We start from the raw sequence: 25,962 nt of genomic DNA on the forward strand, positions 1-25,962 counted from the left end.
CACTAAGGATTTATTTTAAAGTACAAAAGGTATCCTGCAAAACAATTCCATAAACATTACCACTAACACAATGCAAATGTACCACTGACAATGAACAGACTATAGTTGGCGCTCTACCATAGCATTTCTCTTCATGAGAAGGCAAGGCACATGTGATACACCCACAAAGAAATCACAATTTCTTTACAATTGCCACCATGCGTCTTTGATTTGGGTTATAGTCACAATCTGGAGGCATTTGGTAATTATTAGTATAATTTAAAATAACAAAATGGACACTTGTATATAAAAAAACAAAACAAAAAACAACGATGTTTAAAACAGTAGTATGCCATATTGGTACCATTACATTTGATGTCAAGTTGAGGTCTTTCAGGATAAAAATCAAGTGCTATATTAAAATATTAACTGCTGAATAATGTTTTCTTTTTCTTGAAACTTGACAGGAGATGTATGTTTTGAGATACGATTATTCAAATTTTGTAAATTATTAACAACACTTCCATACAATGCCATCAGTGTTCTCAGCAGTGGATTTAGAACAGCTTGTTCTGCTCTACAAATGGAGACGAGGTATGTAATGACACCCGCTACAGTATCGCACCTTAGCAGAGCTTTTGGAACCACAAACTTTATAAACATTCACAAAACGTGACTTTGTCTGAACGCTGCCCCTTTTACAAGTCAAGTTGAATGTCATTCTTGCCCTGATGAAGACCTTGTAGGTCGAAACATGTTGGCAGTTGCCTTTTTAATTTAATAAAGGCGTTCCTCATTTTTTAACTTTGTGTGCCCGGATCCTTCTCTTTTTATCTATGAATGTTTATTCCGTTTGTATTTGTGTCCTCTAATCCCAATCTGTTGAAACACCACAACACGTCCATAATAAAATAAAATAAAAAAGTACAATAAAAAAGCAATAACATTTTCGATTAACATTCCAACATCTGAGCATCACTATCAGGGCACAGATGTAAAAGCACAATAGGAAAACACAGTGATGTGAAAACTACACAGCCGTCCAGAAAAGCTGTATTGGTCTTCAGCGATAACGGCACTAGGGAATGAACTGATCTCGAGCATCTCAGTGCAGACGAGACCCAGTACTTTATAAAGAAAAATATATTATCTATTGGAACGTTTATACCAAAGCAGGCTAACTACCAGGATTCTTGTTAAAACTGACCTCACTACCTAACAATGGTTTTCCTGATGTCAAGTAAAAGTCATTAACGGAGTGGAAAAGTCAAGCACGAAGTGCTTGTTGTCAATGATATAGGCCACAGGAATAATGTCCATCTGGAAGAAAAGTCAAACTCAATTATGGCCTCTTAACTGGCCCCATTCCAGATGAGAGAAGGCGTTACTAAAGGTCCTGAACATCTCCCGTCCGGTCAGACAGATTGGAGGAGCTGCCTTAAAGAGTGAGTGAGGAGTGAGTGAGTGAGCGAGCGAGTGAGTGAGTGTCTGTCTGAGTGAGTGAGTGAGTGAGTGAATGTGTGCGTGCGTGCATGCTGGAAAGGCCAGTGTGGCTATGAATCTTTCAGCATGCTGATCTGGGCGAAGATCTTGAGAGCAGGGCCAAGTTTGATGTTCATGGTCCCCATGAGGTGGTCTTCTTTCAGCAGCAGCAGAGCCTGTCCATCGATCTCCTGTGAGCGGAACTCCTCGGCTATCTCTAGGCAACCTGCGTTCCACAATGAGTCGTGTCAGAAAAAAAATAGTTTATCGGTGTTTCCACATGTTGTCCTTTATACTGTACGTTTAACCAGACAGTGGCCCTGTGGTTAACACTCTGATTGCCCGGGGTTATTTAATCCATTAAATCATAGCTCCCAGTGATTTATAGCAGCGGAGCACTATTACCGACGGACCGGATGTTATCCCGGATGTGGATTTAGCAGCTAAATGTATCCAAAACACTCTAGAGCCGATCGACAACAACAGGAGGTATGATTAAATCTAACGCGACTAGAGACGGGACCGCGGTGGGCCGTCTAACACATGATCTTTTCTTAGAATTGGACGGGATGATATAGATCAAGAGTTATTAACGTTTTAAGATTTTCGTTCTTGTCGGCTAAACAGGGGGGGGGGGACATTTTCGATGACGTCCCACTGTTACGCAACATCGAGTATTGCGCAACAGGCGCTCCTAGGCTGTGGAGCGATGCGATCGGTTGTGATATCAAAATTCACATCACAAAAATCACAAAATGGAATGTCAAAGAAGCTTAAAATGGCGCCCACCTGGCAAAGAGCAGATGAACTCATAAACATCCTCTACGTTCCACTGGCCGGGGTCACATGCCAGGAAGCTGTGGGACAGTAGGGGCAGCTCAGCGTGCTCAGCGGTCCCTCTGGCCGGGTGCACGCTGCGCTGGGCAGCCGCCGCCGACAGAGGAGACAGCGGCCTCTCGTAGTTGGACATGTCCGAACACTGGCTCGACTCGCCCTGCGCAGGGTGGGCTAAGTGGCCAGCGGTCACGGCACCAACAATAGGTTTCTGGTGGCTGGGAGGAACCTGTAAGGCACAGGTTGTGGTTTGCAAAAATAATACCAGAGAAGATTATTAGCTTTATATAAGATACAATTTGGGAGTTATTTTGATTAATAAAACATAAACCCTGGTTTTGGGTTGGACATTATTGCTCTGTTGGGAGAGTGAGACAACGTGCATACAACTTATGGATTGTAGCTTTAAATCAGACACAAAACACAATGTCATGGCAAGACTCTGAGGTATGGCTTGTGTTAGGCCATTACCCCTGGGTGGAGGTCAGGAAACATACTGTACAATGAATCATGTTGGCATGAACAAACCCGACACCACTCACCTTCTTTTTAGACTCGAAACTAGAGTTCCTGTGCGTGCCATTCAGTGTTCTCTGTTTCTTCAGGTTCTCCATTGCGGTTCTGCGGTTTGAGAAGAGACTAACTCGCTTCGAGCATCCCACATTGTAACTGCGGAAAAAAGGGTCACAGAATAGTTGTATTAACCCTGGTTTCATCAGTGGGTGCTTTGTTACTTTTAAGAGATTTTCCAAACTGCCTTTCAGGTTTCATAAAATGCAATTCAAGTGCAACGTGGTAGATATTGCGGTTTATAACATATACAGCCTTTATTTTCTCTTAATGAGGGTACAAAATCAGATGGTTGAAAATCAGTACCAGCCCTAGGGTTTAAACGGCAGTAGCATGCCAATTAGTGCAAGCTTACCTTTATGTAACCAGACAAAACTAGTCGAGAACAAATTATTATTTACAACTGCGGCCTGGCAAAAAGGGTCGCTGTTCGCCATGCGCTAGGACTGGATCAGTGGCAGATTGGAACCGCCCAGTATGATGTACAATATGAGATTATACTTGTTAAACTTTATTTTCAAACAGCTTGCTAGTGACCTTTAATGGCTTACCGAATAGCTGCATAGTGCATACCAAGAAGGCTATGCAGCAGCCTCCCCACAATTCCAGCGAGTCTACCATTTATTTGCCAGAGAACTTTAAATTGCATAAAAAATATTATATGGCAATATAATATATGGCAGAATTCATTGTTAGTTGTTACTACCCTCGGTATCCAAACTCAGACCAGGCAGCATCATGACACATCCCCAGGCCACAGCTGGATAACTTCCAATCTGATGCAAGATCAGGGTTTAATCGCCAAAGTTCTGCGATTTTGTGTGTGAAAGGCTCTGTGCGAAGATCCGGCGGCGATAAAAGCGTGCACCGATGCCTTCCCAAGTGTTTCTGAATATCTAGCAGGTTTGATATATGTCTCTATCGCCGACTGGAGATCATACAGTATGAATGGGGTTGCGACTGCACCCAGAGAAGGTCTGTATTACAGCCAATGAGAGCACAGGAAAGCTGTGCTCACAGACAGAAAGTCAGTCTGTCTGTATGTATCGATAGATGAATATTATGCTGTGGGTAAATCCAGGTATCATAAATATTGGTAGCTATATTAGCCTAATATTGCTGTTAAATATAGTCTATAAAATTAAATGATAAGATTCAAATACTTCAGTGGTGTGCGTATGATCCAGGTTTCAGACCGAATACATTAGACTGTAGGTTCAAATCGTGGATTCCAAAAGGAATTAAAACATTCTATCCACTTACAGAGAAGGGACAGTTTAAGAGTTTTGAAAAACTGAAGAGAGAATTTAATCTAGATAGATCAGACTTTTTTAGATACTTACAGATTCGCAATCACTTTGAACATAATATTAAAAACAAAACAGACTTCGGTGATCCAATAGTGAGCTTATTTATTGATGCATACCGGAACAACGTAGCTAAAGGTATTATTATTTTATGACAGCTTCATGGAAAAAAAACAACATGATACAAAATATATTAAAGAAAAGTGGGAAACAGACGGTAACATCATTATATCAAACGATGAGTGGTCTGAGATATGTCAATTCTAATGGAAATGTACTAATTCACATGTATGGAGGGAATTTGGATGGAAATGTCTTGTCCGTTTCTTCATTAAGCCGAAACAGAAGGCACATTTCTCGAATGGGGAGGCAACATGCTGGAGACAGTGTGGGTCTCGGGAGGCTAACCATTGGCATATTTTCTGGGGGTGCCCAGTGATTAGAACCTTCTGGACAGAATTCCAGAGATCAATAAATACAATATTTGGTGCAAATTTGCCCTTAAAGAGTTTACTACATTATTTTTGGGACATGCACATTTTCAGACGGGAAGATCTGATGAATAATACCTATTCGGTATAGAGTGTCGCAGTCCCGCCCCCTGCCATGACGACGCCAGGCCCAGGAAATGATTCCCAATGCATTTTTCCCATAGACATTTCAAAAAGTATTTATTTAAAGACGGTTACGCCGCGCACAAAGCCAACTCGAGTCGTGACAAATCATGACAATAAACACAATATTTTGGACCAAACAAATAATTACAAAGAAGAAAAACAACAAAAAAAGTGTTGTAACCTGCCGTTTTTCTTCTTCTTTCTAATTATTGTTTTGGCCCAAAAATTTTGTTTGTTGTCATGATTTGCCATGACAAGAGTTGGCTTTGTACCACGCTTAAAAGGTCTTTAAATAAATACATTTTGAAAAGTCTATGAGGAAAATGAACAGAGAATCATTTCCTGGGCCCTGGTAGGGGGCGGGACTGCGACGCTCTATTCTGATATCTGCATGTAGAAAAGTATTTACACGACACTGGTTGCTTCCTGAGGCCCCCACCATAAAAGAATGGATAGATATAGTAAATGATATTTATAATATGGAACAGATCACTTTCTCTCTCAGACTGCAGAAGGAGAAATGTATAAAGTTTTGGTCTAACTGGGTGGAATACGTTACACCTTTGCGACCAGATTTTGTAGCGACAAGGATTGAATGATTCCGTCTTTTTTGGTTCTGTTGTTTTTATTTTAATTACTGCTCACAGCTTCAAATACTCTCTTATGTCTTCCTATGAGTATTATATTGTATTAGTGTTGCTTAGTGTACACATCATCCATCTCATCTCAAAGAAACACTATTTGAAAAATGGTTGTATATTGTGGATGTCCCTAAATAAAGAATTTAAAACAAAATATATATAGTCTATAAAACCAATGCATCTCACTTGAATATGTTGATAAAAAGTGTCTGAATCTACGCATCAGCAAACTGTTATTATGGAAACATTTGGACCACGTGCACTCTGTGTGTGTGTGCACGAGCACATACGGAGAGAGACGCAGAGACAGATTTAATTATTTATAATTATTTAAACGCAAAATCAAAGTCGTACGATTAGTCACACATGTTACCGCAGTGAAATTTGTTCTCTGCATTTGACCAATCTCTTGGAGCTTGGGGGGTAGAGAGAGACGCGTCCTGTGTCTGTCTGGCACATGTATTCAAGGGAGCCTGCACGTACGTGAGACATCAAAATTAATTGGAATCAAAACCAATGTAGCCTATGTATCGGGTCTGGATCGCATCTTGGTGAACTCTTGCAGTGTGTGATGACTGTGATCCCTTGTCTGCGATCAATCGTTAAGTGTGAAAATCACAAAGATATGACAGCCGATTTCAAAGAGACTCCTGTAGGGTGAAATACTTACTTAACGATCTGATCATGACTCCCGACATCTTTAAAGGTCCTACCATGTGCACGAGCCCTTACTGCTGAGCAGAGGGCTAGCAGATTGAATCCCACCTGCACCAAAGTGCTTAACACAGTCCTAGTGGCAATTTAGGGAAACTGAATGGCAAAGAAAACTTAAAATAATAACCAGAAAACTAAAACAAACAATGACTAAAAACAACCATTCAATATGATATAGCAGAATTATTTAATTCTTCCATATTGAGCCCTTTGCCTTCCCTTACCGTTTAGCACAGACAGTGGAGCAGAACCTCTTGGACCCTTTGAAGATGTAGGCAAAATCCACTCTCCCACACAGCTCACAGGTTAGCATGGGCTCATCCTGCTGCTTCTTCAACTCTGAAGAGTCCAAGCGAAAACAACAGAAAGAAATGCACTAAAGGAACCATACACAATTGGTTGTTTCATATTTAGAGAACATCGACGAATACATTGTAAAAGGTAAATGTAGAAATAGGAAAGTGGTGTGAGCCTCTTTCAGTGTCACTATGAGCCACGGTCTTTACCCTGTGACGAGAGATCCTCCATCTCTGAATTGAGATTGTGCCTCTCCGAATAATGCTTATGCTTCCTGAGGCTTTCAATGGAGAATGAGGGGCGTTCCACCTGAGTACAGCGAAATGGAAGGCAAAGAGGGTTATGACTTGAAAGCTGTGAATCGAAACAAACAAACAAACAAATCAAGGAAATGTCTTTGCTTCAATTAAAGCAACTCACTTAATGTGATCTGTGTGTTTGTTTTGTCCTTTCAGCTGTCCTATTGGCATTTTTTTGTATTGTGCCATTTAGGTTTATAATGTATTGTGCGTCCTTGACTTATCTTTTTGTATTTGCAATTTATGTTTTCAACAGCAAATGTTTTTTGTGTTTTTATGTGGAGCCTAGGAAGACTAGGCTGTTGCTATGGTACCAGCTAATGGGAGATTCCCAGAAAAAATCTAATCATTGTAATTTTTAGCGTTACCATTCAACCATCATTTCATGCGAGGTAGTAGTACAATGACAACGAAAAAACAAAAATAATGGTGCCTCTGGTTTCTGTAAATTTCTTCCACCACATGGCCAGTGGTGTGGTAATTCATTCATATCTTTGAGAAGAGGGAGTGAGGGTACTCAAGAGACAGGAGGAGACTCTTGGAAGACATAAAACATTTGGCAGCTTATGTTCTGCTTATGGAATCATTATCTCTCAATTCCACTTTTAAACATACACTCACAAAAAGGTCACTTCAAACGTCTCCACAGAATATAAGATAAGAGGTAGTTCTGCTACCTCTAGTGGCCCATATAGCACAAAACGTGTATAACAAAGAAAAAGTATGGATTATTAATATTTCACAGAAAAATATAGTCACCCAAAATGTATGGTACTGCAAGCAACTGATTGATGTCGAAATCAAATACCTGATCTAGCCTCTCAGCCTACCACTGTTAGGCTGTCTGATGCTCTTGAGTAGACAAAAGAGACAAAACAATCTTAGCAGGTCATCAAAAGGTGCCATGTGTCAATATCCCACCTGATACACCTATCACTCTCCTATTTTCTAATTACATCCCTTGCTACGTGAAAGGCCTACCCACCTAACACACACAAAAATGTAACTCTTGTTATCAGAGACATGTGCATGTACACATTGATTGATTGAAGTATTTATTAACAGTTTGGAGAATTACAGTACATTTCAAGCACAACTCAATACAAAACTGTTAACTGTGGGCAACGCCATAACGGATTACACTGTTTACAAGAGGGTCCACCATTTTCAATTCATCATAACATGATGAATAGAGACGTACAAATATACACTTCTATATAGCCAAAAACAGGAAATCATCAAAAAGGAAAAAAATAAACATATACAGTGAGGGGGAAATGGGTGGGTGGGGGATTCAGATTTTACGGGGGCCAGTTTTGAATTGCAGCCGTCCGTAGGTGCCCTTTGAGAGCCGTTTTGAAGGAGTCAAGGGATTCACATGTCTTAATGACTGTTGGTAGGGCGTTCCACATTTTGGTGGCATAGGAGCGAAATTAATTTATTCCCTTGTTTGTGCCGAATCTGGGATGCACATCATGGTTTGTTGAACTCAGAAGCAGAAGTGCTTTATATGTTGTACAGTATATACTCACAGGGAATGGCTCAGCGCCTTCTTGGATAACGAATCCCCCGATGAGATGAGTGAGGATGTGGGGTTTCACTATGGCCTGGGGCGGCGGCTTGCTCTCGCCATTCTGCGGGGCACTGCCAGTAACCGTGGGTGCATTGTTCCCATTCCCAGAGGTCATGACTGGAGCCTCAGCCGAGCCACCTGGACACTTCACATTCAGCCCGCAGCCTGCAGCCTCCTCCTCACCTGCCACACACACACACACACACACACACACACACACACACACACACACAAATGAACTTTACCAAAATAATCTAATAATTGTGCTGTTAAAACGGCACAATTAACAGGGATAAGATAACTTGTTCAACCAGTTGACTTGTTGAGCCACGGTTGCATTACATTATCACACTAACTGCATTTGTGTTGTTGACTCCTAAAACTACGAGATCCTGGTATGGAATTGGAACTTAATTGTGTGGCTAAGCTTTAGCAGGCGACTTATTATTCATAAAACATCGAGTCGACCATTTATTTTATGGTTCTAAAACATGGGATAGTCTTTATCTGATGAATTGAAAATGGAGGACCCTGATGTAAACAACTCTAGTGCTTTTCGGTCTCGTCCTCATAGTAGTTTTATTTGTATTGATTGTGCTTTCGTTTGAAATGTAGCCTACTCTCATTCTACATACTGTGAAATAAAATTTAAAAAATCAACCAATCAAAGATCATCGCACCGAATCCGAGTCTGTTGCTTGCCTGCCTGCTGGAGATTGTATTTGCACAGAGCTAAATATTAACAGTGCGACTGTCTTCTTGCATGCAAAAGATCCACAAAGTTCAACGCGGTTGTTCAACAGTTGTCTTACTTTATTCACGATAATCCAAAAGACCACGAGGTGTCAATAATAATAAACAGTAGCTGTGGGCTGTGATGATCCACACGCGTGGACAATAAAAGCTGCACAGCCCTTTGTTCCTCCGCTGCTGCAGCTGCACCAGACAACGGTCTCTTTCATATTATTCCCTCCGCCGGGTGGTGATGACCACACAGCCGCCACGCGTTCTAGTCCAAAACACAGCAGTGTGTCCGACAACTAACGCACGCATCCGCTAGGTTGGGAAAGAGACGCCAATAATAACACAATTCACATCCAAACTTTCTCTTTTCTGTCTCATGTGGTTTACAGGAGGAGCCGCCGCTGCTGCTCCCGCAGCCCCATGTAATAATCCTCTTTCTTTGTACGCTAGTCTCTGTCTTTCTTGTCTGTCTAGTGCCGGGTGCCGGTACTTTCTTTCTTGTGGAAGTGAAATTGAATAGAGAAATCCAGCACCCCCGCCATTGGCCCCGGGGAAAACCTGGAAAGCGGTCCAATCACGGCGGACTAACTCGCGGCCTGATTGGCTCAAATGGTTAGGGTAAAGAAACAGAGGCACGTGATTGGCCGTCTCCTCTCCTCGCATTTCCTTCCTTCTACTCTCGGTGGTGCTCATGGACGTGTAACATTGATTGATTGAAATATTTATTAACAGTTTGCAGAATTACAGTACATTTCAAGCACGACTCAATACAAAGACTGTTTTAACGACAAAATAAAGCATTACATTTGTTTACAAGAGGGTGGACCCTCTTGTAAACAAATGTAATGCTTTATTTTTGTTCAATTGAATTGAATTGTTCAATTCATCAAAACATTTAGAGACACTTCTAACAGTAATATACACTCTGCAGTATGCACAGCACAGGAGTGTGCAGCCGTTGGTTGTATGCCACATTCTCTCTGATAGGCTACATGTGCAACCAATCAGTGTTGTGGTCAAATCAAACAATCAAATAGAATATATTTTATTTGATCTATTTAATAGATGCTTCGCTTCACTTCACTAACGCAACCTGCCAGTCTAGACGCCAGTAAAACTAGGCTGTAGTGTAAAGGCAACAATATGGTTTGAACTGAAGCTCTTTCCAATTCCAACGCGTGGTGCTGTTGACAGTAAATCAATCGGGTCTCGTTGAGTCACTTGAGTGCATTTAAAAGGTTTTATTTTGATGCTGCTGAGCAACAACTTGTGTGATGCAAAAATAAAACGAGAATAACAAACGAGAATAACAACCAAACAAAAAACAACCAAACGCACGCGTGGTTGAAAAACTGTGGCTTCCCTGTGGCATTTTCCAGTCCACTTCCCTGCTGGTGTGCACCTGTGACACCCACAAATAGGCTGTGCCCGAGATTGGCTGAACCCGCTTTATAGGCCTATGCCCAGGTTGTCAGTCAATAATCTCATAGCATCATCAAATACACAGCACATTTCATAATAACACAGCACCCATTCATACAATAAATAAACCACATTTACAAATCATCAAATTGGCTACAATACTAGTTGTATTGTAAACTTGTCAATTCGTCATATATGACAGGAAAAACATCCATCTGTTGAAGGCTATGGGCCTGTATTCCAAATGTAATATAGGCTACAACACTAGGCCTAATAATGTTATAGTGTTATAGTGTTATACACTCTAGAACAGTGGTTTTCAACCCTTTTCATGTCAAGGTCCATTATTTATTCAGCATTTAAGCCACAGGCCACCATTTGATCTAGGGTCCATTTGGTTACTAATTCATTATTTAAGTTTAACTGGGGACCACCTGGAACCCCCACAAGGACCATGGTCCCAGGACCACTGGTCCCAGTCCAACTCCTTATCCAGACATCAGTCATATCAAAACTTGACTATTTTAACTCTCTCCTTACTGGTCTATACTGGCATGTGCCTCTCCATTGATCCATAATGCCACAGCACGCTTGGTCTTCAACCAGCCAAAATCCCCCCCCCCCCCCCCCCTTAACAGTAACAGGCCAATGTGAAAAGGGTGGCATTTCTTCCTCTGCCTAGTGGGACCGTGCATGCAAAACTTCACGGAAATCACGGTATGTTCTTGATTTTGTTCAAAACTGACCAATCCTAAAAATGTTGGAAGCCAACGTTAGCCAATTAGGTTGGAATATGAAATATCAGACAGATCCGTCTCGATCACATGACTATAGAGAATGATACTGTGTACCGATTTGCCTGATCTTTGGAAAGAATGTGATGGAGAAATATAAAAAATTGGGTTTTACAAAAGTCGGCCTCCTGGTGGCGCTATAAAAAGCATATGCTTGTCCTTTGGGGCAGTGGTTCCCAAAGTGGGGTCCGGGACCCCCAGGGGTCCTTGAGGGAGTTCCAGGGGGTCCCCAGCTAAATGATAGTTTGGCACCAAATGGACCCTTATGGGTCTGTAACTCTGAGTGTACAAATGGAACCAAACGGACCCGTCTCAGAGTTAAATTAACTTAGATTTTACTATATAAATCGAGGTCCCAGAGATATAAATGCCATTAACTGGGGGTCCGTAGAGTAGACTAATATGCATGTCAAACTGGGGGTCCTTGAAATTAAACGGGTTGAGAATCACTGCTAGAGCCGTAGAAATCTTGTGGGGGTCCCTGGCATATCTTTTCAAATGGGGGTCTGCGGGCTAATTAGTGTCAATTTGGGGGTCCTTGACCTGAAAAAGTTTGGGAACCACTGCTTTAGGGAGTGTGTGTGCAAAGTTTCACGTAGACCGGTGCAGTTAGCCTCTTTTGGCCAGTTATAGCCTACTTCTATTATTCATACAGTAGTACATGGATATCTAAGTGTATGCGACTCAGCTACATCTCTTATACAGACACAGCAAAAGTCTCCATTACTTCTTCTTAAACACACCACAGCTGTGTCCCACTCCCGAGCATGTCTCTGGTCATGGTAATGACAAAAGCCAATACCGCTTCCTCCTTATAGTGGCACAGTCTGGGGTGTGTAGGACAATGTACACTAGCTGGGGTGTGTAGGACAATGTACACTAGCTGGGGTATGACAGATTTAATCTTCCGCCTGAGTGGAGAACTGGAGTGGAGGCGGCCATCGTGACGTGTCTATGGGTGCATGAATGCAGAGAGCAATCTACTGTGTGATGAAGGCAATAGGTGTCAAATGGACAACAGATTCAAGATCAGCACCAGATACAAATAATAACATGAAAGCTAATTGATATTTATTCATAGTGTAAGTGGCCTCATAAATAATTTGCTCTGTTTGTAGCAAACTAAAGCAGGGCACATTTTTCAGGGTTTTGCTGTTGTTCCTACCTTCAGTCTTGTAAGCAGACATGTCAGAGTTTGCTGGCACATGAAGTGGCATAATTTGCTGGGCAGCAGGGATGGTGTTGTTCTGTGTTACGATGACATACAAAAAGGTAAGAAATTGCCTTTTTTTAAACTGTTGAATATCATAATGTCTTCATTCATTTAGGTGTTCCTTTCCAGCCAAGAACAAAACTGTGCAAATGTTGCTATAACTATTAATTGTAGTATAATATTGACCACCACCACCAATTCAACTTGTGCTATAAGAAGCAATGCAGCTCTTACTTACTGCGTTTTTTGCAGTGAGCTGGTTCTGGAAGTCAGGTTCAGCACAGGACTGTGCTGGCTGGGACCGGTCAGATGCAGGTCTATGTGGGTTCTGGTCCGACACTGGCTCACTGGGGGGGAGTACCTGAGATGTAAGCCTAACAATGGAATGAAAGATGGCTGCTGGCAGGCTGGGCACAGGGGCCTTGGGCAACACTGGTTGGGGTTGCACTTGGGGCTGGATGGCCAGGGTTTGTACCACCTGGGCCCGGTGGAGGAGTGTGAGCTGGCTCTGCTGTGGAGCATGTTGCTGCTGGATACCAGTGTTGTGTTGTTGATGTTGTTGAAGCTGCGGTTGCATCTGGACTTGGGCACATGCTGAAACAACAGGTCAGGAAAGATATCGTTAACAGTAAAATGTCAATATCAAGTAATTATATACAGTAATGTTGGGACAGTGTAGCCTGGGTGCAATAGATTTGCAAATGAAAATAGAAATTTAAAAAAACAATCCTTGAGTTATGTGGATTGCAGATGTACGTACAGACTTGTTGCATTTATAGATAGATCTAGATTCTAGATGTATGAACAATTATTCGTCATGAAATGAAATGAAATGAAATCTATATTTACCCAGGGTATCTGGGCTAAGCTCAAGAACTTGTTTCCAGCCAGGCCCTGCTCATAGAACACATTTCATCGTAGTGGTTGATGCCTTGTTCAAGGGCATTTCAGCGGTGGTAATTTTAACGTGTCGGACGGCTGGTTCGAACTGGGAACCTTCCGGTATCTAGACCGCGCCGCTATCCGTTCGGCCACCGCTGCCACATGTCTTCATCAGTCATCAGTCTATCCATCCATCCATCCATCCATATCTTGTTGACTAGTAAATCCACTAGTCAACCTTGTTGGTTAGTTACTAGTTGACAACTAGTAAAAATGACTAGAAGTGAATGCCCTGTGAACACATTACAACTTCTCCGCACAGTAACACAATGAGCAGCAGCAGAGAAAAATAATCATGTGGCAAAGAAATTACATTCTAGTACCGTTAATTAAGTAGTTAAAATGCTACAATAAGGTTCAAATAAGACAATACTGAGTTGCCTTTTTTTGTTTTGTCTTTACAATATAAAGTGTTATATTTAATGTGCTTAAGTCCTAACATGGCATGTGACTTGGCTGTTCCATGTGTGAAAGTACACTATATGAAATCCTCTGTATTAATTCATCCATTTGTAAAACAGAGTGTACTGAGGATTTCTTTATTTTTACAATCTACTTAACTGTCCTGTCCATGGTAGAAACTCACATCCACATATCTGGTCCTTACCTAGAATATTTGTGTTGTGTGGGAGGAGAGCTGCTCATCACTAGATGTGTTATTCTTCTTGTGCTCTTGTTTACATTTCCTCTGCTGTGGTGACCTGACTGACCTCAGGCCCTTAAACATGCATAAGAGAGATATGGCAATGTTTTGACAACTCTCCCTTCTGTGGTTGGTTGGGGGGGATCACACTTTCTCTATTGTTGTCTAGTTCCTGAAACTACCAGGGTTTTTGCTGGGGGGATTTGTTAAAACTGTAATCTGCAAACTTGCCTCTTTAATAGCTTGTAAGGTGATTCTTTTTTTAAATCACAAATTGGTGAATTTCCCAACATGTTCAGACTTGTTCCTGGCTTTAGCAATTAGACTACTAGATCATATCTTGTTGAATAGGAAAATCAGTACTTGACTTTTTTGTTTGTTTGTTTGTTTTAGATGCAAAACCATCGCTTCATCCATCTGCATGGATCTGGAGATCTAAATGGGAACAACATGGCTTCATGTGGATCTCGGACTTCACCTGGCCAGCCGTCTATGTGTCATTTATCAGTCATCTATGCCTGGCATAGCTATGATGTATTGGGCTTCAGATCGATAAAGTTAAATATAAAAACATACACTTTATAGCAGACAAACACCGGACACACACAGACTCTTATAGAAGTCGCACCGCAAACACTTGTGAGTACTTCGAAGCCAGTCTATGTCATGTATGATGACTGTGACGCACCAACTTAGGAGGATTCAGGGATCTTCATATTTGGCCATAAAGGTACACAGTCACACAGAGAGAGATTCCTGAAATTGTATAGACAGATATATAGATTGGATGGAAGTTAAAGTCTTCCATCTCAAAAACGGTCTCCACTGAATTAAGCCTAATACAGTAGTATATACATTGTCGTATGGCAGTGTTGCTGGCCGAAAATAACTGCAGAATCAAGTCAATCTAGAAATAATAATGGATAGCATTTTTGTAGCGCTTTTCTAAGCACTCAGAGTGCTTTACATTCATTCATACATTGGGAGCTGAAGCTGCTGGTTCTGCTGCCACCATTATAAAGGTCAATACACATCAGGAGCCACGCAAATAAAAGATAATAAAAAGCGTTCCGATTATTTCACGTAAAAACTAGTATTTTGGTGATGCCTCATTCATACAGGTTGATGTATGTATGACTCGTTAAAATCACGCTCAGTGTGAATGGTCAATTAACACCAACAGCAGTTTAAATTAATATGAATTAATAGACTTACTGACTGACTTACTGACTGACGGACTGACAGGTTTTGCAGGTTTTCATAGTAATCTGCGACCTACGGTCGCAAAAACAGCAGTTTAAATGAATGTGAATTTATCACACAAAATAATTGCTCCCAGCGTGTACAGACCTTAAGTGGTTCCTTGTTGGTTTAGCCCAAGCCCTATAGACTTGAACCCTGACCATTTACCCCACAGGCCTACTGCATTACAGTACATCGCTGATATGTGATTTTGAGAGTGATTATTATTTATTAATAAGATTATAAAGTGCAAGTTGAGCTTATCATGATGAATCTATACCAGCTGAAATAAACAAAACGACCGGTTTGATTTACAGCTCCTGTAAAGCGTCAGGGAATCAAAGGTATAATAATGTCCCCTGTGGTTCATTTCCCCACATAAGAGCAGCCTCTTTCCCGCATTTTAATCAGAAACAGAAGCTCGACTCGCTGCTGTATTGATTTTGGGGGCCCTCAGATGGGGGATGGGCTCTGCTTTGTGCTCATGTGACATGGGAGACGTGGTGGTGGTGCTGCACAGCATCCCCCAACCCCCATCTGGTAGCTCATTAGGGGCTGTTCGGATGTGGAGACCCCTGGGTCAGAGCTCCCAGCTGTGGACGCTGCACAGCTGCAGCCACGGCTGCACTTCTCACCATTAGCATCCACAGTGGAGGGGTTCTGCCCCGGGAAGGGTTCTGGGTTCTGGTAAGATCTGAGGCAGCAGGCCGGGACAGGAAGAGGACAAATCCCTTCAAGGCAAAACCATTTACAGTGTATGCTGCTTCCTCTTCCATTTTGAACTGATGAATTGCAACGCAAAGCAAGTTCCCACCGCGAGACAGATTAACAGGTGGTTTTCTACTGAAAAAGGGAATGAGCATATCATTTGAATCTTCGTCACCCTGGCTTCCAGCAGCATTACACTATCTTCCAGCAGCATTTGGAATTGTTCTGAAACGAACAACGAAGCATCGCCATCATTTTCGTCTTCTTGGAATACACATCTACGAGGACCTTAAATAGGCCACACACACCACGCATGTGGTTAAAAACAAACCAAAAAAAGCAAAGTCTATACTGCCTCCGGAAATTCAGCCAAATAAATTCAGGGTGAGCCCCCGCATCCTCAGGGTGTGCTATAACGGCACCATAGGGAGCGTCGTAACGAGTGCAACGCCGTCTGGTATGGGAACTGCACCGGCGTCGACCTCAAAGCACTACAGAGAGTTATGCAGACAGCTCAGCGCACTGTAGGATGAGAGGTTCCCTCCCTCCAGGAAATGCATGAGAAATGATGTGTGATGTGTAGCCAAGGCTGAGAGTGCCATCAAGGACATTCATCACCCAACGGCCAGGCAATAGTGCTGCTAGAGCATCAGGAGCCACACTACCAGACTTCTGAACAAGTGCTAAGCCTTGTCTCTGTTGCCTTTAAATATATATTTTTGAAGGGCGCTAGCCCCTTCGATATTCAGCTATTAGTGTAGATTTTTGTCCTAACACACGTCATATGTGGACGAGCAAATCGGCTATTTTCGTCCTACACAAAAATTCCCATTGACAATGAATGGAGAATTTACGTGTCTGAGCAAATGTTACGTCATGATGATGTACGATGACAAGAGCGCCCCTCACATGATTATTATTTTAAACTTGCTACTTTATGCACTTTGTTTATTTTGTATTATCTTTTCCCTATTTTACCTCTCTCTTAACTGCATATGGAGAGAATATTGCATTTGCCCATGTGGCTCAATAGCATTTGATCTGAACGAGTGTTTACCCGAGCTGATGCTAGGTGAGTGTTTACCTGGGCTGATGAGTGGATGCTAGGTGAGAGGTTACCTGGGATGATGAGTGGATGCTAGGTGAGTGTTTACCTGGGCTGTTGAGTGGTTGCTAGGTGAGTGTTTACCTGGGCTGATGAGTGGCTGCTAGGTGAGTGTTTACCTGGGCTGATGCTAGGTGAGAGTTTACCTGGGCTGATGAGTGGATGCTGGGTGAGAGTTTACCTGGGCTGATGCTAGGTGAGTGTTTACCTGGGCTGTTGAGTGGATGCTAGGTGATTGTTTACCTGGGCTGTTGAGTGGATGCTAGGTGAGTGTTTACCTGGGTTGTTGAGTGGATGCTAGGTGAGTGTTTACCTGGGCTGATGAGTGGATGCTAGGTGAGTGTTTACCTGGGCTGATGAGTGGATGCTAGGTGAGTGTTTACCTGGGCTGATGAGTGGATGCTAGGTGAGAGTTTACCTGGGCTGATGCTAGGTGAGTGTTTACCTGGGCTGATGCTAGGTGAGTGTTTACCTGGGCTGATGAGTGGATGCTAGGTGAGAGTTTACCTGGGCTGATGAGTGGATGCTAGGTGAGAGTTTACCTGGGCTGATGAGTGGATGCTAGGTGAGAGTTTACCTGGGATGATGCTAGGTGAGTGTTTACCTGGGCTGATGAGTGGATGCTAGGTGAGAGTTTACCTGGGCTGATGAGTGGATGCTAGGTGAGAGTTTACCTGGGCTGATGAGTGGATGCTAGGTGAGTGTTTACCTGGGCTGATGAGTGGATGCTAGGTGAGAGTTTACCTGGGCTGATGCTAGGTGAGTGTTTACCTGGGCTGATGCTAGGTGAGTGTTTACCTGAGCTGATGAGTGGATGCTACAGTAGGTGAGTGTTTACCTGGGCTGATGAGTGGATGCTACAGTAGGTGAGTGTTTACCTTGGCTGATGAGTGGAAGCTGGGTGAGAGTTGTCAGACATTGGCTGACACTCATCAGTCCTCTCACTTCCACTTGCCCTTCTCGCTTCTGCCCTTCTGACGGGGCTTCATCATGCGGTCCTGGACCTTCCCTTTCTTCCGAGACCTTCCCCTGCCCAGGCGACCCCTGCCCTGGAACCGGACCGACGGTGAATTGGTTGCATCCGGATGTCTGCTTTAGGCACAGACCCTGCAGCTGAACAGCAGACGCAGCAGCACAGGGTGTTGTGGAGAACGAGGAGGTGGTGGTGGTGGTGGTGGGAGGAGACAGAGTTGGCCCCTGTATCCTGCACATAGAAAGGTTCTGCACCCAGTGGTGGAAAAAGTACGGAATTGTACTTGAGTAAAAGTGCAAAAGTATCGGCTATTTTCAAATGGACAAAATGTATAGGGTTGAAGTGGTTAATGTATGTTTTCTAATCAAAATTAAAATCTCCAAAGTAACTAGTAACTAAAGTTTTCAAATAATTGTAGTGGAGTAAAAGTACAAATTTTGGCTCTGAGATGTAGTGGAGTAGAAGTAAAAGTATTGGAAATTGGAAATACTCAAGTAAAGTACAAATACCTCAAAATTGTACTTAAGTACAGTACTTAAGAAAAAGTACTAAGTTACTTTCCACCACTGTCTGCACCTGAGGGGAGGACAGGCGTATGTACAGTATGTGTCCTGCATTCTGTCATCTGTATGGATTTGTGTGATAGTGTTAACGTTATGTGATAACAAGGTTTGAATTGAACGCCATTAAAGCACACACAACTATGAATTTGTCATTTTAAAATGTGTTGTTATTTGTAGAGCCTGATCTGTTGTTGTTTTTTGGGTCCAATACGAATCCCTATTTTTGGAGAGTCCTAGCCCACTGATTGTTTTGACTTACTAAACAATTTGAAGAAGGATTTAATTAAAGCTTCTATTTGAGAACATTTAGCCTACAGTAAGGTATAAGCCAAAGAAAAAAATGTAAACAAAAAACAAACATAACTTTGATAGATAATAAACACAAACTAATTGAACCTACATAACCTATCTACGTACCATACAGATCTAATCAAAAAAGTGAAATAATGGCAGATATATCGGCCAGACCAACATATTGATCGGGCTCTAGTTATTTGGCTGGTTATCTATTAAAGGGGAGAGCTGAGACAGACAGATAGACAGACAGTACAGTACAGAGTACAGTGCAGACACAGGGGAGATTGTTCTGGCAGGAAAGGGCACATAGGGGTCCAGGGGGATTCTCAACCACTACATCCTCTCTGGACCCATCCATCCCTCCAACATACTATATTAACCTGTGCTCCAGAAGGATTCTCAACCACTACATCCTCTCTGGACCCATCCATCCCTCCAACATACTGTATTAACCTGTGCTCCAGGGGGATTCTCAACCACTACATCCTCTCTGGACCCATCCATCCCTCCAACATACTGTATTAACCTGTGCTCCAGGGGGATTCTCAACCACTACATCCTCTCTGGACCCATCCATCCCTCCAACATACTGTATTAACCTGTGCTCCAGGGGGATTCTCAACCACTACATCCTCTCTGGACCCATCCATCCCTCCAACATATTAACCTGTGCTCCAGAGGTCTGCTGCTGGGTGGTTGATTGTGTCCAGGCTTCTTTGGTTGCATTAATGGCTGCAGTTGGGGTCAAGAAGAGCTAGAATGAATGAAAAACAAACAAACAAACAAACAAACAAACAACAACACAAAACAACAAAAATCATGAACCAATTAAACTGAAACAGAACATTTTCTGTAGCGCAGTAGAACAACAATGTGTATAATACACAAAGAGAAGACTGGTCAAAGTACTATTGGCAGCTAGTAAAAAAAAAGCAATTACAAGGCTATGGTATGAAGCAGAACCTCCAGTTTGTGAGCAGTGTCTGGACATTGTGGAGGAGATATTTGTAATGGAGAAACTAACTAATTCCTTGAGATTACAAGAGAGGATCTATTGATCGAAAAATGGGATAAATGGACTGAGTATAGAAACCAACAAGACGACGTCGATGATAATTATGATGGACATTTATGAATTGAGTGCAAATGTAACTGTACTTTCTCGCCCAAGCGCCCAGAAGGGCTGGCCAGCGTTGAAGCGCTGAGCTGGAACTGCAGGCGGGCCCTAGTTCTGGTAACATAGCTCTAAATGCAACAGCATTAGAGCTATGTTACTGTATGTTACTATGATGACTTCCGGGGCTCGCATAAATGCAGACCAGCCTCTCGTCTTTAGCGTAAATAAAAATAACCTTTTTGCTACTCACCAATACATAGGCGGGTTGTGTCATTAGAAAGCCTACTTTCCTTAGTGGGAGCACCCCCCCCCCACCACACGTATAAAAAGTACCTTTTGGCCAAAAAGGGATTTGTTTTCCACCGGGAAAAAAAATACTTTTAGTTACTCCACTGCGCCCTCTACCGATATTGCCCAGAGAAAACCCTCAGAGAATATTTTTCCTCCAGTGAAAAAAAATCCCTTTCTGGCCAAAAAGTACTTTTTATACGTGGGGTGGGGGGCTCAGAGTGCTTCCACTAAGGAAAGTAGGCTTTCTAATGACACAACCCCCCTTTGTATTGGTGAGTAGCAAAAACGTTCTTATTATTTACGCTAAAGACGAGAGGCTGGTCTGCATTCATGCGAGCCCCGGAAGTCATCGGTAACATAGCTCTAAATGCAACGGCATTAGAGCTATGGACCAGAGCTAGGCGGGCCCGTGCATTTATGACGAGGAAGCCCTGTGCAGCTGGAGTTTAACATTGAGCACTAGTCGTTTGCACCTCCGCATTTGCCAACCAAAATTTGGTTGGCAAATGCGGAAGTAGAGCGTTCTTCCGGGTGCTTCAAAACGCCACTGAGCAACTTCTATTGAAATGAATAGCGGGGGAGGGGGAGGGGGGGGGGGGGTGGGGTCTGTCGCTCCTGTCCTCCCTCTCAGTTCAGTTTTCAGTTTATTTTGGTCATAGAATGAACATTGAATGCATTCATTTCATTTGATCATAACTTTACACTGAATGCATTAATTTAATTTGATCATAACTTTACACTAAGACCAAAAATCTCTATGCTCTCACCATCTGAGCCCGTAGATACATCTGGGCTTGGCTGGCCGTAAGCACGGGGTTTGACGCGTTTCTCAGGATCACAGCTGTCTGAGGTACGCCGTTGGCTGCAGAGCTGCCACTCTGTGATCTGCTGATGAGCTGGGCGGTCGTCGTCACAGGAACAGTCAAGTTGATCTGATGATGGTGTGTTGATGGGGATACATATGAATCAGTTGCTTACAACTTGTCCTCAGATACACTGCTAAATCCTCAGTGTGAATTTAACGAACACACACACTCCCCACACACACACACGATCTCAGGGTCTGATGTGTGTCCAGTGACCCAGTCACCTCTGAGCAATCAGTCATCTACAGCACAGTCGGAAAACAAGGAAGTGAGTTGATCAAATAGAATCCATTTTCGGGTACTGCATCGTCTATTTCTCGCTTCAAATGTTTTCAAAAACATTTTTGAGAGCAATGTTCAGCTATAAATGGCTTTGTGTGTTTGTTTACATGGCTGTCATGTTGGGTACAGCAGTAAATCAACAGTGCAGGTTGCGCAGCAGGTGCTCTGAAGGCTTTGATTAGGCAGCGGTCTATTTTCCAGAAATAACACACCACTGAATTGAGATTAACCAATCAGAATCAAGCATTTAACCAAGCCGAGCCACGTGGCTGGATGGTAACCGCAAGGTTGCCAGTTCGAACCCGGGCCCCCCCAGAGTTGAGTTAGTGTCAAAGGGTCCTTGAGCAAGACACTGAACCCCTAATTGCTGCTGATGTGATGGTTGGTGCCTTGCATGGTTTCCGCCGCCATCGGTGTATGAATGTGTGTGTGAATGGGTGAATGTAATGCACAATCTATGTAAAGCGCCTTGGATAAAGGCGCTATATAAATGCACCATTTACCATTTAATATGGGATAATACGTTACAGGGAGTAGGTATTGGGCAGTGAAGAAATGGCACAGTATGCATGACTGCATCCCAACTCACAGTGGTCTGTGTGTTTCCTGTCTGTTGGACTGGAGAAGTGTTCTGGTTGGATGTTGGATGTCTGGCCACCAGGGTTCCCTAGGAAACAGAGACACAAACACTGTCCAACTCACTGGTTCCCAATCTTTTTAGCCCGTGACTCAAAAGAGAGATTAGACGTTTGCCCCGGGGACCCAAACGAGTGAAAATAGCAGATCTACAAGCTCACAGCGCGTCGCTTTGCGCCACGTTATGAGCATGTAGATCGGCTATTTTCACTACTTCTGAAATAATGTTTTCTAATGTATGGAATTTCTTAGATTTTTTTGTTTATTTCTTCATAATATGACTGGAAAGAAATCATAAAATGTGGGAATGTTTATTGAAAACGTTTTGAAGAAACGGTCGTGTCCACGACCTACAAATGGGTCCCGACCCACTCTTTGGGAAACAGTGGTCTAACTAACCCTTCTCAACATCAGGTCTGGGGACCACCAGGGGTCCAAATGGACCCTTATGGGTCTGTAACTCTTCCTCCTCGAACTCGCTGAGCCTTTCCACTGCAGCTCCATCGATGAAGATGGGCGCATGCTCTTTCCACGTTCCTTCCTCAAGTCCACGATCAGCTCCTTGGTTTTGTCAACGTTAAAGACTTCAGACTTCAGGATGATGTTGGAGTCGTCGCTGGCGTGTGGATGTGCAGTCACGCGTATACAGGGAGTAGAGGAGAGTGCTCGGCACACATTCTTGGGGTGCTCCAGTGCTGGGGGTCAGGGTGTGTCGCATGTGATGAAGCCCATTCTCACCACCTGGCGTCGGTTTGACAGGAAGACTAGTATCCATGTCTCTGTGTCACATCTTGCTGGGACAATGGTGTTGAAAGCTGAGCTGCAGTCCACGAACAACATATGCACGTACTTGTCCTTTCTTGTCATCCATGTGCAATAGGACGGTGTGTTTTGACAGTATGCAAACTGCCACAGGTCTAGCGAGGCAGGTAGTATATAGAGCACATGTCATGCATTCTCTCACAAGCTTCTCAAATAATTTGCTGACTATTGGGGTGAGAGCGACAGGTCTCCAGTCATTCAGACATGTCACCTTGGATTTCTTGAGGATGGGCAGTTGGGCCTGGCTCCAGCCCTGAATCGCTAGCCACGCGAGAAACAAAATGTATGTTCTGGTGATTCGGGTCTGGTGACTCGGTCTATGGGCGTGAAAGTCTCGATCGAAAATCTGATCGCAGCAGCTGATTGGCCATCAGTGCCCTCACTCGACGACGTCAAACAACAAACATGGCTGCCCCCACTATTCCTAGCACTGTGGTGGCTACTAAAATTCAGGCTACAACAATGGTGGACATTTTGACTAACCTGCTGCATGGTGCCCAGACTCTGGAGCTGAGTGGTGTTCAGTGCTGCCGTCTGCAGCATGAGGTGCTGCTGCTGGGCCACGTACATCTGCTGAAGGTACCGAGCGGCTGTGCCCGGCTGCCCATTCAGAGCCTGCTGGAGGACCTACACACACACACACACACACACACACACACACACACACACACACACACACACACACACACACACACACACACACACACACACACACACACACACACACACACACACACACACACACACACACACACACACACACACACACACACACACACACACACACACACACACAGGTCAGGTGTACAGTGAGAGCTGTGGAGGAGAAGGAGCCGAACATAGAGAGGACACGGAGAAGAACAAAAAGACAGAAGCACAGAAAGGCTGGAGAAGGAACGTTAGCTTGCACGTCATCATGTACCCAATGGTACAGAAATACAGCATTCAGAGGCTGCATGAAATTACAAGAAAGCGAATACATTTCTACAGGCTTCTCCATCTGAACTGCTGAAGTTCAGTACTGTAATCTGCCTCGTCCACTGTAGCTGAATACACAGCATGTACTGTACTGAATACATGCACGCACGCACGCACGCACGCACGCACGCACGCACGCGCACGCGCGCACAGGATCTCAGGGTCTGCTGTGTGTCCAGTGACCCAGTCACCTCTGAGCAATCAGTCAGAGGGCTTTGACAGCCAGGCATCCAGACCCTGTCCCCTGCTGCAGGGCCCCATCTCTACTCAATCACTGCCTGGGAGCAAGGGGCCTTTCCCCAACATGCAGACATGCATCCGGCCACGGACAAGCCCTGGCTTGTGGATGTCTGTGAGAGTGTGTGCATGCATGGTGCTCATGTGTGTGAGACACGCTTGCACAAAGGTAAAATGCTGATTGTTGATTTAACTCGGACGTGTGTATGTTCTCAGAGTTACAAACTAATAAATTAATTAACTCTAAGGATTTCACTGTTCTTCTCATACTCTCAGTCACAATCCTCAGTTATAACTTATGATCTCAGTTAGGCCTGCAGTATGATTCAAACTTCATTTTACATGCTGTCTCTCTCTGGCACCTGAACTTTCCCTGCGGCATCAATAAAGGTATTTATCCATCTACATTACCATCGAGTCAACACTTGAAAAGAGCAACATTGTTTGAAATCCAGCTGTTGGGTATTAGCCCTTTCTGAGAAAGTGAGAAAATGAAAATGGGAGAAAGTTATTCTCTTGTCGAATTATGAAGGGATTCTGTATTATTGGTTAGCAGCATTAAGTTATTTCAATTACATTTAACCCATTTTGGACGGGAACGCCTTTTGGGGGTTTAAAACCTTTTAGCCTTCAAGACGGGAATCCATTTTTGATTCTTATTATGTACAGTAAATATATAGCAACATAACATTTTTGAATAAATATTTGAAGTTTTTCAGAAAAACTTCGGCTTAGTTAATAAAAAAAAGTCCATTGACAAAGTAGTAAAGTACACAGAAGGTCAGATCGATATTAGATCAACGTTTAAAATGGGTTAATTAATAAAAGAAGACAGTAGAGCCAAGCCTTAGTAATAATGCGCACCACTGGACCAAGAGTGCTTTAGAAAAAACGTTCCAGACCAATTACCAATGCCAGCCACGGCAGATGGTTTAGCTTAGCACTTCCCCATTGTGCCAAACAAGTCTGTTTTTACATATGACATATAGGGAGTTGTGTATCACACCCAGCAACATTACATGTGTATATATCTGATGCTGCTGCATATAAAATATTATTTCACACTTATCACATTGCTATGCTGCTATTATCCCCTAATAATGCACTTCTAGCTTCCCGGTTATCTCAATATCGCAGGCGGAGCTTAGTGCAAAAACAAAGCTATATATGAGAATTTATCCAAAAAATATTTTCATTTTTCAGGAAATAAAAAATACACATTTTTCAGGAAATAAAAAATACACATTTTTCAGGAAATAAAAAATACACATTTTTCAGGAATTTAAGAAAAACGTATATTTTGAAAACAAATAATGTGACTTTATATATTGTCAACAATTACTTCCATGAGAGGGGGAGAGGTGGTGGAGATAGTTGCTTTAGCAGTTGAGGTTCCAATGAAGTTAAGAGCTTTTTAGTACTTTTTATTGGTTAAAATAACAGACGTAACACGTAACCAACAGCAACCGTGTTCAATAGCACTGATTTATAAAATAAAATAAAAATTGAGTTCTTCCCGACAGCAATTTGTCATTTTCAACTGTACTCAACTGTACTAAAATGGACTTACTTGGACTGTTTGTCTGTCTGTTATCCCACTGTAGACTGATATCCGGGGCAAAATGTGCCGGCTCCCAGCCCCGCTGGTTGTGATAGTGTTGTTGTTGGTGGTGCTGATGGTGTTGGTGGCGATGGTGTTGGTAATGGCTGTGGCGCTGTTAGTGGTGGTATTGCTGCTGGCACTAGAGGCCACTGGTGTCTGCTCAACGTGCAT

The 25,962-nt window shown here is 43.0% G+C and overlaps 2 protein-coding genes across 2 annotated transcripts in view; both read right to left on the bottom strand.

Moving 5' to 3' along the window:
- gmeb2 (glucocorticoid modulatory element binding protein 2) overlaps positions 1–25,962 on the bottom strand; it is a 263,131-nt gene that overhangs the window by 57,620 nt on the left and 179,549 nt on the right. The window lies entirely within an intron of this gene.
- On the bottom strand, positions 1–25,962 carry LOC306932053 (polyhomeotic-like protein 2; the record flags this gene model as incomplete). Its single annotated transcript, XM_079513758.1, has 12 exons — positions 1–1,687; positions 2,251–2,524; positions 2,838–2,964; positions 6,369–6,483; positions 6,651–6,750; positions 8,273–8,496; positions 18,005–18,330; positions 19,589–19,713; positions 21,135–21,299; positions 22,105–22,182; positions 23,457–23,600; positions 25,759–25,962. The coding sequence occupies 12 exons, from the start codon at positions 25,960–25,962 to the stop codon at positions 1,533–1,535; spliced, it is 2,037 nt and encodes a 678-aa protein (XP_079369884.1). The 3' UTR covers positions 1–1,532.

Source organism: Electrona antarctica (assembly GCF_951216825.1).
Source record: "Electrona antarctica genome assembly, chromosome: 2".
Taxonomy (NCBI): Eukaryota; Metazoa; Chordata; class Actinopteri; order Myctophiformes; family Myctophidae; genus Electrona; species Electrona antarctica.